The following is a 16,877-nucleotide window of genomic DNA, read 5'->3' on the forward strand; positions in this document are numbered from 1 at the left end:
GAGTGGTGGTGGAGCATCGGTGCGTCAGCCGTGGATTCGTAGGTGGTGAACGGCGGGTGAAAATCCAGTCTGGCCATGGCCGGACCGACAACGATGGTTAATTCTCCCTCCTGAGGGTGTTGTCGTGCTGTCTCATCCCTCAAGGGTAGTTGCCGGGCGTAAGCCCAATCTTGGCTCCTTTGAGCCCCGACGAACGGCGGCGGCGGTTCTCCGTCGCTTCTCTTCTTGAAGACGCCGTTTTGGCATCCCCTAGCCGAAGTCTCTCGAGACTGGTACAAGCACCCTCTAGGAGTTGGCTTTGCGTTGGTTGTGAGGGCGTTGTTTGGGCAATCTCGTCTGTGTTCCTTTGTTGGTCTAGCGGCGGTCGGTCACGCTTAGCGGAGGCCGGTCCAGTGTTAACCTTCTCCTGGTCTCGTGTGTTGGTGTTGTCAGTGTGGGGGTGGTGGTATATTTTTTTCCTTTTCTTGGTTACAACCCTCCAGGGTTGTAATCTTGTAACTTTTTCCTGCTAATTTCGCACCGTCTCGTGCGAGTCATTCAGAAAAAATGTTAAATCTCTACAACTTAATTAGAGTTGATATTTTTTTTAGTTTGTTTGTAGCATTAGTTTTTGTGTCGCTACACACGGTCAATAATAATAAGCGTTACAACTCCTCTAGGTTCCATTTTGGTAATGAAATATGGAAAATGAGTAAGCGTTAGAGCTTTAATTTATTGTAAAGGAAGTCCCTTTAAAATTGTTGTGTTAAATACTCCTCCTGTTAACCATCCAATGAAACTACATTCAGGATTCTTGCATTTTAGAATCATATTGAGCATGGCATTTTGTTCCAGCGTTTTTTTCTTCTATTTCCATGTTCTTAAAATAATAGGGTATTCCAAGTTGCCTGGCCGGACAAATCCGACCAACCAGAGCTCCGCTTCTCGTGTACACTCAAAATCGCAACACACCTGCTATATTGTGCAGAAATTGAGACTTTGTAAAGTTAAAAACAACACGCCATTATTCAGTTTGGCACCGGCACCATCATTATATGGAAACTTCTCACAGGACGGCAGATCACATGAAATCCAGAATCTCTCAATTGGGATGGAGACCCGGATTGAACCCCCACATCCATAATTACGATCGGTTAGATCTCGTTCTTGGGATAATTTTGTATATGTGCGTGTGAATTGTCTCTTTTACATTCTCCTCTCGTGCTGGCGTGCAAGTTGCCCTTATGGATGGTCCCCTAGTTTGCACTCTCACTGCTCTGTAGTGTAGTGCAGCACTAGTATATACTCTACTGCTAGAGAAGCAGAGACAAAATGGACCAGGACAAGTACTTACAGGTTGGGTGAAAGTGAGCTGGGAGCAAAAGAGCCAAGTAGAATACGCCCAAGGGGAAAAGGGGATAATATTCCAAGCTTTGGTTCCATATATGGTAGGGGTAGATTAATTACTAGTGGATCCTAGCGGTTCACTTCATTCCTTGTGTTGGGTTCTTCGTAGACATGAATACTCCTTTATTAGGCAGCTATAGGGGCTGAATTCTCAAAAAAGAAAAACAATGGTATAAGGAAAAATCTGTGTCAATGGTGTTTGGAAAAAAAATGTTATTCTATCTAACCGGTGGAAAGTGCGCTTTGGAGTCGAATGTGGGCTAGTGGGATTTTTGATAGCTGTATGGGCAAGATTTATCAATGCGATATTAGAAAAGTTTTTTTACAAGTGATATAATGACTAAGTGGTTATTTGGTATGACTCCCGGAGAGTGGAGAAGAGCTGCTCCACTTCTTATAGTGTTGTTTTTAGAAGCGGTGACAATTTCACTCTATATTATCTATCTCGAAAGTATTTGGTACAACTTTAGCTCCACGTGATAAGAATCTTGATGGAGTTGTGCGAAACAAGCCCTAACTCAATGAAGAACCATAGCCAAATATTGTAATTAGTTTAGGACTATATGTATTTTGATCAAAATGAAACTGCCAAAAAACTACATATATAAGTGTTATGTCACAAAACTACAAATTGGTATTGGAATTATCACAAAACCACAAATTTGAACAATATTATCATGAAAGTACAAAAATTAACGTCAACTTGATCCAAAAATATAGACTTCGAAACTCTAACAGGACAGATCAGCTCTACAATTCGTATCTTTGATTCTTTGTGATACTTTCGTTATTAAATATGTAGTTTCGTGATAGTACCGGTTACCTGTATACCATCTATTTTTTCTACTTCCTCCGTCCCATAATATAAGAGATTTTGGGTGGATTTGACACGTCCCATAATATAAGAGATTTTAGGATGTGCCAAATCTACCCAAAATCCCTTATATCATGGAACGGAGAGAGTATTTTTTAAAAAATATTAATACAGTATTCCCTCCGGTTCTATATTAATTGACGTTTTGGATAAGATTGAGGTCAAACTTTTATAACTTAGACCATCAATAACTTTAAAAATATTTAGTTTAAAGCAACTAGAACAATATATATATATATATATATATATATATATATATGTCTTTTAAATTATTATAATAAAAGTAAACATGCATTTATTTATTATATATATTATAATAGAAACATAAGGTAAAAGATGTATCTTGTAGACCGTGTCATTGTCCAAAACGTCAATTAAAATAAAACCGGAGGGAGTATAGTTATATTGTAACTGGTATGTAAATGCAATATAATTTATATTTAACTTTTATGCAACTATCCAAAGCAAGCACTGGTGCAAAGTGGCTAGCGTAGCTAGCGTTTGAGCCGAGCATTGCAAGATTGATCCTTGCTGCACGCACAGAGGAAAAATACGTGATTTTTTTCTCCTCCTATGATCTAGCTCAAATCTTGATGCATATTCCCATGGTTGAAAATTTGAAACTTTTGTTCCGTGTTTTCTGCCGATAGTACTCTAGGGAAACCGTTCGTAGTTTTGTAATAAGTCCGATACTAAACTTATAGTTTTATGATATTTATATTTTAAATCTATAGCTTTGTGATAAGGTAATCAAATTATATGTAGTTTGTGAAATTTATTATTCTAATATTATAGTTGTATATTGACAAGAATAACCCGTGGTCGGCCATGGATCACGGGAATCGAATTCTGATTTAGTGGAGACATGAGGTGATAACGTGATATGTTTGCTAAGAGCTGTGCATACGGTGCGCGTGTGTAGCTGAATTATTTGATTGGATGGCGGTGCACGTCAGATCCTTTCCACGTGTCATAAAAAGAGAAGATTTGAGGTGTGGATCAAATTTTTCGATTTCTGCTTTCTTTTTAAATACCAAAACCAAAACACAACTACACAATAATATGCAAAATGACCATGCTCGCAAAATGACAATCCAAAGTGAGCATATATGCAACAATCTTCGCATGATCACATCATATCTAGACACGACAATTCTAGGTCATCAGGACGCTTTTACCTAAACTGTTCAGCACTCTGTCGCAACATCAATAATTTAAGTACTACTACTTCTCACAAGAACCCATCCATTCTCTTGTTTTTATCCTACATAAAAACAATATTTTTTATTAAAAAAATTTACCGAATCTTGACCAGGCAGTGCACGCAAAAATGGACATTTTGTTCCGTGGCACGGCGTTAAAAAAAACAAATGACCTCGTCAGCGCTAGGAAAATCGTGTGTTTGGCTTTGGCCATGCATGATTCCGTTTTGTCTGCAAGCTTAGCCAAGAGAAGAAGAGGGGAAAAAAAGAAAAAAAGAAGAAGTTACTCCTACTGTTCAGGGGAGCGTATCCTATGCACACAGGCCCTCACATATACACACCGTATACACCAACTAAAAATTATCACAAAAAATTCTAGGAAAATTCATACATATACTTTCAATAGTATTACATCTACGTGCAAAGTCGCATCTTCAAATTCATTCTACATAGAGAATAACAAAAAAGATAAAATTCTGACAAAATTGCAACCTTAAAACTGTCAGATTTTTTGTTTTTTTTGTTACGGCTAAAATATAATGAATTTGACGTTAAGATTTTAACCCTAGGTGTAATACAATTGAAAGTATGTGTATGATTTTTTCTAGATTTTTTGGTGACATTTTTTAGTTGGTGTGCACGTGTGTACACGTGAGGGCCTGTGTGCATAGGATATGTTGCCACTGTTCAGAGGTAGGACTGTGCAAGTTGCCCTTCGCTGTTTATGCTGCCCGACGGCAACGTGCAGCGACGGCGACGTCCCGGCGAGGTTCGCTGCGTGTGCTCGTCGCGGCATTGATGTGGGGTCTCTGGCCGCCGGCCTCTTGATGGCAGACGGGTATTGCAGTTGGGTGTCATCATTCTTAAGCGGCTTGCCTTCAATGGAGTATGTTTTGGATGGACTGGAATACACGATGGTGATGGCATGAGGCTACGGCTTTGTTTGAGTAGCTTGTAGCTACATGTTCTCTAATCGAGTATACTATTTTTTAGCTCTCCCTAGCAACTTAAATTCTTAACCAGTTTCTAATAATCAATGTTGAAATGATTCAGAAAATGAACTAAAAGTCAGAAGTTAGGAAAATTGATTTTTCTAAATTCTTAGCTAGTTATAGCTGCTTTTCAGAAATCTCAAGCTTACTCAAACATGACGTACACTTTGTCTATTTAATCCTTGTATGCTGAGAATGCGGTGGTTATAAATTGGAACTGTGTACAAAATTGTCTGATTTACATGATTGAGTAATGTTGAGCTGCAGTCATGTTTGTAACAAGATTAGTTTTGCTGAATTGGTAGGGGGAACCGTGCCTAACTGGAGGCCTGCAGGGAGGAAGGGGGGAAGGGAGGTTGTAGTAAAGAATGTAAGGTGTACCGGGAGACAGTACGTTTGGTGGTGTTCTCCTATTGCACATGGGATTTCCGTCCATTCTGCCCGTGCATGCACCGCGAGCCCTACAGCCAGGTAACATGCCCGGGTGTTCGAATAGTCAAGCTCACGCCCTGAAATGTAGGCACGCACGTTCCGTCTCCCACCAAAAAAAATGCCTAATCCCCGGCCCCAAAAAACAAAAATCCTAATTCAGCCCATGCACTTGAACTACATTACGTACTAATCCCTCTATCTTACAACTGTAGTACTCTACGTCGCTCTCGATGAGAAAAAAGAAAACCTACACATGGCATGAGCACTCCACATGACCATGATGGTCTACGAGACCATACCATGTGTGGTCATTTCGCGGTCTCACTCTCACGTTAGTAGAACAGGACGAGTATGATACAAAGGTCTGTTTGGAGATTTTAAAATTTTCAGAATCTGCTACTCCATCCATCTCATAATATAAAATTTTATTGCACTGTTTGACCAGTCATCTTATTAAAAAAAATTAGAATTATTATTATTATTTTGACTTACTTTATTATCCAAAATACTTTAAGCACAACTTTTCGTTTTTTATATTTGCACAAATTTTTTTAAATAAAACGAGTGGTCAAATAATGCAATCAAAAACTTAAAATCCCTTATATTATGGGACGGAGAAAGTAATTGATAGCTAGTTTTTAAAAATCTGAAGAAGTTGGGTTTTTCAGCGTCTGAGTTCTAGTTCATTTTCTGGATTGTATAACTATAGATTCTTAGAATCTAAAATCTGGGTGATAATGATTGTTTAGGGGAGTTAGAGATTCTGAGAGAAACTACATTAGCTGTGAGAGTTGGAGATTCTGGGAGAAACTGGAGTAAGGGCAACCACAATGTATGAAAAAGGTGACCTTAAGGTAATGATTGCACTTGTAAAGTGAGCTATATACATTGTGGAAAGTAGCATTAGTTTAGGGTGCACCTTATGCTTAAGGTCTACCACAAGAAAAAGAAAATATTTTTTCTCTCTCATTCACTGCATGAACAAGAGATGAAACAATTATTTTTCTATTCTATGTGGGCCCATCTTGTAGCTAAATTCTAACCATAGCATTGTAGATATGGCTTTAACAATGGCTTACTATTTATAGGGCCTACCTTAAGATTATACTACACCATAAACATTGAGGATGCTCTAACTAGAAGCCCCCTACCAACATGTCAAAGCTGGGAAGTACGCATGTGAAAAAGTTGGGGACGAGAAGGCGAGAAAAGCGTAGGCCGTTGCTGCCGATCTGTCGTCCACACCGGTCTTGAAAAAAGAAGGCCACAGATACGCGAGCCTTTTGCTCGCCCAATGCGGCCAAAAACCGCGGAGGCGACCGGGCAATGCACAAGCACAAACACGTACGCCCAAAATTCACCGTGCCGATCCACTGTTCACCGAGCCTTTTTTTCTTCTGCTCCTGTTTCCGATCGAGACGTGTGCCTGCGCTGCGCAACTGCGTCGATCGCACGGGATTGGCCGGCGACGCGAACCCGTGCGCGAGAGGCGCGAGAGAGCACGGGCTCTTAGATGGGCGCGCCGTTTGCTTCAAAGTAGTAGCGGGAAAAAAATGGTGCGCACGCATCTAAAAGCCGTACCGTCCCGAGGCGAGACCGCAACGCGACAAGGCCACATCGCATCCATCGTCTCTCGTACCAGTAGTACACCCGGAATCTTGATTAAAGAGGAGGGGGTCGGACCCCACGGCAAATCTAATCGCTGTCTAGTTGTAAAACTTTGAGTATAATCCCCAATGGCGAACGTCTAATCTCGAGTGGACCCCGGCCTAAACAAACACTGCTAGTTGTACCAGTATTAGGGATGGTGATTGGCTTGCACATGTTAGCCAACCTAATTATACTCACTAATAGTACACGTATTAGTACTCCAGTACTAGTATACGTAGGAGTACTAGATTCTGATAATGCCACTGTGCCGCACTCCCTGTTGTTTGGTCGGTCACACGGGAGATCTCTGTATATAATCAAGAGACATGCTGAACTGCATTATATCAGTATCGCACGAGGTTTTGATTAATTTTCAGCTAAAATAGTTACTACTCCCTCCGTCCTATTTAGAGCAAGTTTAATAGTATAGCCAACTACTAACTCCAATTCATCTATAGCCAATCTAATAACTCATTCATACAATAGTTACATACTACACTATTAATACCTGGTCCCACCTGGCATACATACTGTGTCTTGGAGTCCGTGCTACAGCTGACTACAAATCTGTAACCTGCTGCCCTTCTCTTTCCTAATTTATCTCCTTAAAATATATTTGCAACTAGCTTATAGCCTGCTATTGTACCTGCTCTGATATAACAACCTAGGATCTGATGAGATATTTTATAATACAACGAATTTGGACAGATACTATAAAATATCTCATCCAGTTCTAGGTTGCTATATTAGAGCAGGTACAATAGCACGCTATTAGCCAGCTATAAATATATTTTACTGAGATAAACGATGAGAGAGAAGTGTAGCGGGCTACAGATATGTAGTCAGCTGCAGCACGGACTCCAAGATATACTGTGTGTATGACAGGTGGGACCATATATTAATAGTATAGTAAGTAACTATTGTATGAATTAGTTATTAGATTGGCTACAAATGAATTGGAGCAAGTAGTGGGCTGTACTATTAGACTTGCTCTTATGGGACGGAGGGGGTAGTATAATCACCGACGCGTTTGACTCCCGGGTGCAGGGCACGGCGGCACGCACCCACGCCCTCCCTGGTGCGCGGCGTCTCGTCGCACCGGTGCCCCTCGCGCGTCCGCCTCGGCTCCCACCGCGCACACCGCGCGCACCCGCGCCACCACGCCGCATTGCTGCCTGCGCGCGCGCGCTCGTGAGTGCTGGTCCAACTGAGCTGCGCGCAGCAGGCGCGCACCGCACCGAGACCTGTGGCGCGCCAGGCGCGGTGACACGCCCCGCCTGGCAACATAGCAGCACAGCAGCGCTGCGCCGCGGACTCCTCACCCCCTTTGACGACCAAATAATGCTGTCGCTTTTGCTTTCTTCCTCCTGCGCCCCGCTCTGCCCCCACTTCCCACGCCCGCCGCGTTCTCGGTGCCGGGGCGGACGACGTCTTGGCTTGGCTTGTTTTGCCTCTTCGGTAGCCGGTGGCAATGGCATACGTGCACACTGCACACAGCCACACACACACACAACGATGCACGTACACCTCCACAGCGTGTGACTGTGTCCCCTCCTGTTTCGGCAAAAAGAAACAGCAGCGGGAAGCTACTGCCGTGAGACACAGTCACCACAGTGTGTGATAGGCACGCACGCGGGTGATAGTGTGGTACTACTACAACAACACGGTGTAGCGACGCGACTAGCCATACCGGCCGGCGAAAGGGAGAGTCGAGAGCGGCGGTGAAACCGATCGCTGTTACGTCACCTAACAAGTGTATGTGGCTCACCACCTCACAGGGAGCGGCCCCTCACCTACTTCTGCAACGCCCCCAACTTGTTTTTTGATTACCATGTATTTCTTCTTCTATCTAAACACACGCAACTCGAGTTGTAATTTTCTTTCTAAATAAGAAGTGTTCAACCTCTCTCTCTCTCTGATTTTTATTTAATTTTTTGGGGGTAAAGAAAGAACAGAGCTCGTGCTGAAACGGCCGAGATTTGGAAAGTGGTGTAGTGCACTCATAAAAAAAGAAAAAGGCTATACATACTAACTTTTTTTTTACTAAATTCTTACTAACACTGATGTGTCATGCTATGAGTGCATCTAGATTTTTTGTAACTTCTATCTACTTAAATCAAACGGTTGAGATGATTGTTAGTAAAAATTTAGTAAAAAAAATTTAGTACGTGTAGCATTGCTCCATCAAAAAATGGTTTGCTGATGAATTCGGCCACGGTTGGTTTGTTTCCTGTTATGTCGGGGCAGGTAGGCCATTCTCATCAGCTTTGTTGCATGGCACATCGGAGTGATGATCATGATCCAATCTTCGGCCAAACCGGAATGTTGGGGGGAACAAACATTCGATCTTGTGATAAAATTCTGCTCCGGTAAAGCTCAAAAAGGTCGCTCCTTTTGGACAAGACTTCAATCTTAAGGCAAGTTTTTTAGATCCAACTTATATGCTAGTAGTTTTCTGTATCCAACCAGAGCCCATACGGCCATACGTAACAAAGAAAAAGGGAAGAATATAATACAGAAATTGTTTTATAGGATAAGATCCAAGCAAATTCACATTTCCGGAAAAATCAGCATGAGCTCACGTGTTTACCGATTTCGTTACGAAATATATAAACATCAATATGTATATGGAATGAATTCGCATTGTAATAAATAAACCCACTCCTAAAGATGTTTTGGCTATATGTGTAGCTGGTTTTGTGCTTAGAATTTTGAGCGTGGATATCTTTTAACAATATTTTGATTGGGTAACATCTACAAACAATAACTAAATTATGCGTTTCACCGGTACTGATGTCCAAGATAACATGTTTTAACAGATGAAGTATGCTAAAATCCCTAGTTCAAAATTGACCTTAAAACATTGTACACGGTGATACTTCGAGAAGGTGGTTCGATTAAAATGGTTGGAGGTTACGGTCTTTGTCAAAATAAAACCATCCAAAGGTTCTCGAGTTATTAAAAATCTTAACCAGGTACCCTTTAATTTCGAGTGTTTCCCATATGTAACAAAGAAAAGGTGAAGAGGCATAATATAAAAGTGGTTATGTAGGATAAGATCCAAGCAATTTCACATTTATGAAAAAATCAGCCTAAGCTCACATGTTCATCGTCTTCGCTAAGAATAATATAATTATCAACAGTGTAAGAAATGAATTCACGATGTAAAAAAATATGAAAAGAGCATATCATGTTTTGGCTATATGTGTAACAAAGTGTTTACATCTCCGTGTATCAATATCTTTTTAAAGAAATGCTAAACAACGACTCCTGTCCCCAGTATTGCCTCGTCTGCTTTTCGCACGCATGCTAGGCGTGAAAGACACCCTCTTAGTCAGAGATCCGTGCAACCCACGCCGCTGCTACTTCCTGTGTGCGCCTCTCCTCCTCTTATAATCCAACTCGCTACAGTTGTTCTCACAAAATTTCCCAACAATTATAACCTAGCAAATAGCCTCCTCCTCTTGTGCGTCCTCACCATCGACGCCGGCATTGCTGCTGTCGGCTGGTGGATCTGCTTGAAACATCTCCTCTTAAGGTAAGCACTTGAATTTCTCTCTCTCTATAGATCTCAATAGAGCTTAATCTGTAGAGATTAAATTTCTATATTTTTTTCGATTTATTTTGTAGTGGATGTGGTTTTGTTTCTGGATGCTTAGATAGGTTGAGCTCCTATATTTTTATCAGATCTGATCCATGTACAAGTGGTACATGTTATACTAATATTTTGATCAGATATTGTAAACAATCAATAATTTAATTATATCTTTTCTTAAGAATACTAAATTATGCATTTTTAAGACACAACTGTTGTTTAAAATGACATGTTTTTATGACGAGATAAAACATGCTACAATTCCCAATTTAAAATTAACATTAAAGTATTGCACATAATGATAGGAGTACTTCAAGAAGGTGGTTGATTAAACATGGTAATAGCACTAGGAGGTTACAGAATTGCAATAAAAACCATCCAAGGGTTTTCAAGTCATTGAAAGCCTTAATTAGACACCCTTAATGCTCCAAGTATGCTTTTAGACTTATGCATGGGTCTTAAGAGCATTGATAGAAGGGGATATCAAAACGGCCGTGAGATAGTATCTGGAGAAAAATCCTGGTCCACCTCATCCACCCGAAAGCAACGTGCCACATTTCTAGGCAGAAAGGCCATTTTCTTCAGCCCCATTTGGCCATTTCATCTTCTCTCCTCTCCTCTCTCTCTCTTCGCAACAGGAGAAAGAGTACGGTGCGGCAACAGCTCGTAGGTATACCCGTAGATGTATACGGGTTGATCTACTGTATACTACATCACGAATTGAATTATAAAATACGCATAAACAGTGAGGCAATACTAGTACTACCAACCCCTCCAGTTGCCCACCAGAAGGAGCAAACAGAGAGAGGCAGAAGGCAAGCTGCAGTGTTGGGGGAGAAGAAAGAAGGAGAGAGAGAGAGAGAGAGAGAGAGAGAGAGAGAGAGGCAGTGGCAGAGGCAGAGGAAGGGAAAGAAAGCTCCAATCTCGCCTCTGCTCCTGTCTCCAGGAAATCTTGATGCTTGCACATAAATGTAAGCACACCTCCCTGCTCTGTTACTAGAAAATCTTTGATGCTTCGGTTCTTTGTTCGGTTTGTTGGATCTGCGTTCGCGAGGTGGTGGTGTTAAAGGTTAGGTGATTTGGAGTTGGAGCTTGGCTTTGTGCCTGTTCTTGTTTGAGTAGTAGAGTAGGATTCTTGCTGCCATGTCAGGTTCGATCGTTTCTTTTTTACCTGAGGGTAGTTACTAGGATATGGTGGAGTAAATGAGATGCATCATGCCGCTTCCCTCGGTGGAATTTATTGCGACGCTTTTAGTATCCAATGCAGGTTCTTTGCTCTTGTTCTGGAAGCTGTAATATTATTTTTTTTTCTTTCTGTTTTGGCACCGAGATTTATTCCTCTGTTCCTCTTGTGTCTTGCCCAGATCTGTGGCGCGGGGTTTTCTCCTTTCCTGCAGCTACAATGCGCGTTTTTTTTTTCTGTTTCTTGTTGCAAGGTAACTAATCCTGGGAGGTTTCTATCGTAGAGGTGATTCCAATATTGGACATTTGGTACGCGAGCTCTGAGCTATCCAAGAACTTGGTGGTGAAGATGTCAGGTAGAAGAACGAATTCTTGGCTGCGAATGTTTGCTTTCTTGCGATGTTTTGTTCGTTTTTGATGGAATGTGGAAGGCGTCCTGTCCGTGCAGTGATCCATGCGGAGGACATCGAGATATCGCTGTGCGACGGCAACTCGGAGGACGAGCGGCGGCGGCGGAGGATCGGGTCCAACCTTCGCCGGAAGGCCATCCACGCGATCAAGAAGCGCGGCCGGCGGCGCGTCGACTGCCGCTTCCCGCCGGCCATCTCCATCGAGGACGTCCGCGACGCCGAGGAGGAGCGCGCCGTCGCCGCCTTCCACGACCGCCTCGCCGCCCACGGCCTCCTCCCCGACAAGCATGACGACTACCACATGATGCTGAGGTCTCACCAAGAAACAGCTTTCGTTTATGTTTTTTGGACATCATTTTGGAATGACAGGATCTAAGAACATGTCGTGGTTATGTTTGATACAGGTTCTTGAAGGCCAGGAAGTTTGATATCGACAGGGCAATGCAGATGTGGGCAGACATGCTGAAATGGAGGGAAGAGTTCGGAGCTGACACAATCCTTCAGGTGATCACACTGACCTTTTAAGTCCGTTGTTGATTAGTAGAGTTTTTGTTTGATACATCTTGGGACAATGGCTGATATGATATGAGTTTGTGTGGTCAGGATTTTGATTTTCATGAACTGGATGAAGTGCTGCGCTACTACCCTCAGGGCTACCACGGTGTCGACCGGGAGGGCCGCCCAGTGTACATCGAGAGGCTCGGCAAGGTCGACCCGAACAAGCTCATGCAGATCACCTCGGTGGACCGCTACATCAAGTACCATGTTCAGGAGTTTGAGAGGGCCTTCAGGGAGAGGTTTCCTGCCTGCACATTGGCGGCAAAGAGGCACATTGATTCCACCACCACCATCTTGGATGTTCAGGGAGTGGTATGTGAACGGTTTCTTCTTGTGCTCTGCCTGCAGATCTTGTGTTGCTTGTGTGCTTTTTGTTGATTGTTGTTTCTTCAACTTGTTTGTTCCATGCAGGGATTTAAGAATTTCTCAAAGACTGCGAGGGAGCTTATCAACCGAATGCAGAAGATAGACAGTGACTATTACCCTGAGGTCGTTTCTAATTTCATTGCGTAATGGGTTCGTTGCTGCCAGTATTTGGATCTGAAGAAACTCATTTGAACTTATAAATGCAGACATTACATCAAATGTTTGTCGTGAACGCCGGCAGCGGGTTCAAGTTGATCTGGAATAGCGTGAAGGGCTTTCTGGACCCAAAAACTTCATCCAAGATTCATGTAAGCTCCATAAGTATTTGAGTATTTTCAAAATGCATCATGAGGTCAACAATAGCCTTATTTCTCTGTCTTTATGTTAGGTTCTTGGTTCGAATTACCAGAGTAGACTTCTTGAAGTAATTGATTCCAGGTTGGTTAAGTTCATGTGAAGGAACTTTGTCTGAATTCTTGACTTTTCACATCTGTTTGTATATGTAGACTCTACAACATTTTAACAGTAGTTGTGTTTCTCAGTGAGTTACCGGACTTCCTCGGTGGGTCATGCTCATGCAGTGACAAGGGTGGTTGTCTTGGGTCGAATAAAGGGCCATGGAATGATCCTTTCATTTTGAAGGTACCTTTTTGTGCTGTAACTATTTGGAAGCTAATTCATCTATATGTTGTTAATATTTTTATGCCATATTGTAAAAATACATCACTTACACATTCTCCATTTGTAGCTGATACACAATTTGGAGGCTGGTTGCGTCAGAGAGATCAAGCCAGTGTCTGACGGTGAAGAAAGAAGCAGCTCATCCCTTCGGTTGGAGCAGCTGAAGGCAAGATTCTGAAAACAACATTATCCAAATATCCAGTCAAGCAAATGGCAATACAGAGTGCTTATTCTTTTCCTTATCTTCTTCTAAACCTCACAAATAGACATCTGTGATTTCCAGTGGCAGGGCATGATTAGCGACATATCAAATGCTGAGTCAGGGTCAGACGTTGATGATTTTGGTTCTTTCTTTCAGAAAGGTGTTGACTATGGTTACCTCACTCCAGTCCATGAGGAAGTAAGTCCAAAGATTGTACTGTTCCATTTTAAGCCTAAAGGTTTCTTGGTTCTATTCAGTTTTTTGTTGGAACCTATGCTTAGCCTTGAACAAATAGACATCTGCTCTTTCTCTTGAGTTTGCATGGTTCCTTCTATGTGTTGATTTGTTTTATTTTTCTTAATGTAGGTAAGGGGAACAGATTCTTTGACTTACTATAGCTGCGATGACCAGACTCGTCGAGATATAGCTCCTGAATCTTGTAAGGGAGTGCAAGCTACTGGAATGGTGCAGAATCAGCTACCTGATAACAGGCAACCCTCCACAAATCGGAACCCACATGACTCAGGTATCTCCCATTCCTTCAGTTTTGCTTCTTAGTTCAGTGCCATCAAAATGTTCAATTAGTTGCTAATATTGCTATCAATTCAGGAGTGAAATTTGCATATTTGGTTGTGGCTCTAGTGTAGAACCATAATAATTGTCAAGTTGATTGAAAAAGAACTCGATTTTGCATTTCTGGTAGCTCACAGTAATGCTAGATGCCAGATGGCTTTGCGTAAAGTGTTTTAATCTGACAGGAAGGAATGAAGTACAATGCATGTAGCCTATCTGACACCTGTTTATGCCCTCATGGACCCATTCATTCATTGAACTTGCTGCCTTAAGATGTATAGTCATATGCATTAATACATTAGCGTTGGCATGTGTTCTTGCTCGATTGCAACAGTTGAAAACATAACGTAAAACTTGCTTCATCGCAGAGTGGGTAATGAAAACATTCTGCGTATGCCACTACCTTACTTCCAATTCGAGAAGTATTTTTTTTTAAAATTTCTCTGCATGATCATCTTTGCTTGTTTATTTTAGTTCAGACTATAGATGCAGAATTTTGAGCCTAGCTCCAGTTTTTAGTGTGACTGGAGTAGTAATATGCTGCTGCTGATTTTGTTAATCTTATCCGTGTTCTGTTGATGACAGGAAACAATGGTCACTTGGATGGTGCATTTGCTCGAAGGAGTTTGCAAAATTTTATTCAAGTTGTTGTCACAACCTTTATCAAGCTACTCTCCTTCCTCCGTCTCTTCATCTCCAGACCAGTGAGGAGGCTCGAGAATGTCCATTCTTGTACCGTACCTGTCCCATCTGAAGAAAAGCCAGAGCCTCGATCTATACGAGATGATGATATGACCATGTGCTTACAACGTCTTGACAGTCTCGAATCTTTGTGTAACCATCTAGCCAGCAGGCCACCAGAGATACCCAGAGAGAAAGAGCATATGTTACTGAACTCTTTTGAGCGGATCAAATGCATTGAGGCTGACCTGGAGAGGACCAAAAGAGTAAGTTCTTGTACTGTAGTACTTTTTGGACAAATGCACCGTACTACATAGATAAATAGATTATGATAATGTTATTTATGCTTTTCGTAATACCTTGTCTTAGAAACAGACTTATTCATTTTTCTCAACTCTCTTCATTTCAGCCTTTTATTACCAGCTCTTTTAACTTCACATGGATGATAACATTATAGTCCTTTTGCTTTCTACTGAAAAGACTCTTGATGTGTGCATTCAGTTCTAAAACCTGATGTATTACATGTCAGGTGCTGCATGCAACGGTGGTGAAGCAGAAAGCGCTTGTGGAGACTCTGGAAGCTGTACAGGAGTCATCAAGAGCTAGGGTACGTTGATTGCAACCTTTGCTGATTGAATCAACTGAAGTTCATGATCTCTGAACTATTGCGGATGGAGGAACATTGATAATCTGAACTGGACTAACACCTAGCTGCTCTGCTTGTGCAGAAGAGATTGTTTTGTTCATAGAATATACCACACCAAGTCAAGAACCATGTCGACATTTAACCGCGACGCATGAAGCTCTGCCAGTGCCATTTTTGACCTTCCCCAACTTCATCCCGGGCCAGGGAAAAAACCTGAAAGAGAAGAGAAGATAGCATTTGGTGATATAGCCTGCTAAGCTGCTTCCTTTCAGCATCTCACCATCTTCTTTTTTTTTGTAGTTGTCTGTACTAGTAAAGCCCTTCTCTTGTGCCTGGTGAATGTTGTGCCGTGCTTAGTGCAGCTATGTTTTTTCTTTTTTGGCCAGCAAGTGATCTCGTCACGGTCTTTTGCATTCAGGGGGCAAGAAGAAAAGATGGCCGAACTGCATGTTGATGAGTCTGAAAGTTTTTTTACAGCTGACCTCCATTTAGTTGACAAAAGGGCACAATTGGTGATAGCTTACTGGTGAAAATGTCCCATGTAAATGCTGCTTTTAGTACTAGTTTATTACAGTGCTACCTCCTATGAATGATTATCGGATAATACAGTTCTAGTTAGATTATAATCACAATGGGATAGTAGTACAATTGTGTGCTTCGTCTCTCTATCTCTGTTTTTTTTAGTTCTGTTTTTGGGTTCGTTTGGTTTGCACGTGAAGACGTGGTGAATCTGCCACGGTGTTGTGTTGTGTTGTTGAGCACGATGCGATCTCTGTCCACGCACGCCGCGCTGCTCCCACCGACGGCATGCAGCGCGAGAGGGCCAGTTGCTGCGTGGCGTCGGCGTCACGGGCTCACCGGCTTCCGCTCCAGGGACAGCGCGTGATTTGTAGGGTGCTCATCTGTAGGACTATAACTAGTGTCGGTCGGCTGGCGCTGTTTTTTTTTTTCTTTTTAAAAGAAAAATACACAATACGTCATTTGTGGGTTTATGGGTTCAACGTTTAATTATCTGTCTTATTTAAAATTCTGTTATGGTTAATATTTTTATTGTTAGTAGATGATAAAATATGAATAGTACTTTATGCGTGACTTATTTCTTTAATTTTTTTTAAATAAGACGGACGATTAAACGTTGTAGAAAGAACCGACAGATGAACTTATTTTGGGACGGAGATAGTGTAATACAAACATAGATACACCACATATATCTCGGTGTTAACGAATATGTTATTTCGTCCATCACTAGAAGAATCTCCGTTCTTTTTTATTATTCTGATTAAAGATGCATATTTTATCGCGTGTCCGTTAGCATGTTTTTTATAATGTTAAATGTTACATTTCAGGATGAAAACTTTTAAAATATAAGTTGCTCTAAAATATCAAATAAATTTATTTTTTATGTTTATAATAATTAAAACTTAACTAATCATATATTAATAGCTTT

The 16,877-nt window shown here is 41.6% G+C and overlaps 1 protein-coding gene across 2 annotated transcripts; it reads left to right on the forward strand.

Moving 5' to 3' along the window:
• Nucleotides 1-10,755: 10,755 nt before the first annotated feature.
• Nucleotides 10,756-16,086, forward strand: LOC127782360 (phosphatidylinositol/phosphatidylcholine transfer protein SFH6-like). 2 transcript variants are annotated; one of them, XM_052309532.1, is made up of 15 exons: nt 10,756-11,102; nt 11,598-11,669; nt 11,762-12,035; nt 12,128-12,227; nt 12,327-12,593; nt 12,693-12,770; nt 12,854-12,955; nt 13,036-13,085; nt 13,190-13,289; nt 13,396-13,494; nt 13,612-13,728; nt 13,897-14,056; nt 14,689-15,050; nt 15,314-15,391; nt 15,513-16,086. In XM_052309532.1, the coding sequence occupies exons 2-15, from the start codon at nt 11,663-11,665 to the stop codon at nt 15,531-15,533; spliced, it is 1,815 nt and encodes a 604-aa protein (XP_052165492.1). In that variant the 5' UTR covers nt 10,756-11,102; nt 11,598-11,662; the 3' UTR covers nt 15,534-16,086. The 2 variants fall into 2 exon arrangements, with proteins under 2 accessions (XP_052165492.1, XP_052165493.1); XM_052309533.1 differs by lacking the exon at nt 10,756-11,102 and adding an exon at nt 11,103-11,200.
• The last annotated feature ends 791 nt before the right edge of the window (nt 16,087-16,877 follow it).

This window comes from Oryza glaberrima, chromosome 8 (genome assembly GCF_000147395.1).
Source record: "Oryza glaberrima chromosome 8, OglaRS2, whole genome shotgun sequence".
Lineage (NCBI taxonomy): Eukaryota > Viridiplantae > Streptophyta > Magnoliopsida > Poales > Poaceae > Oryza > Oryza glaberrima.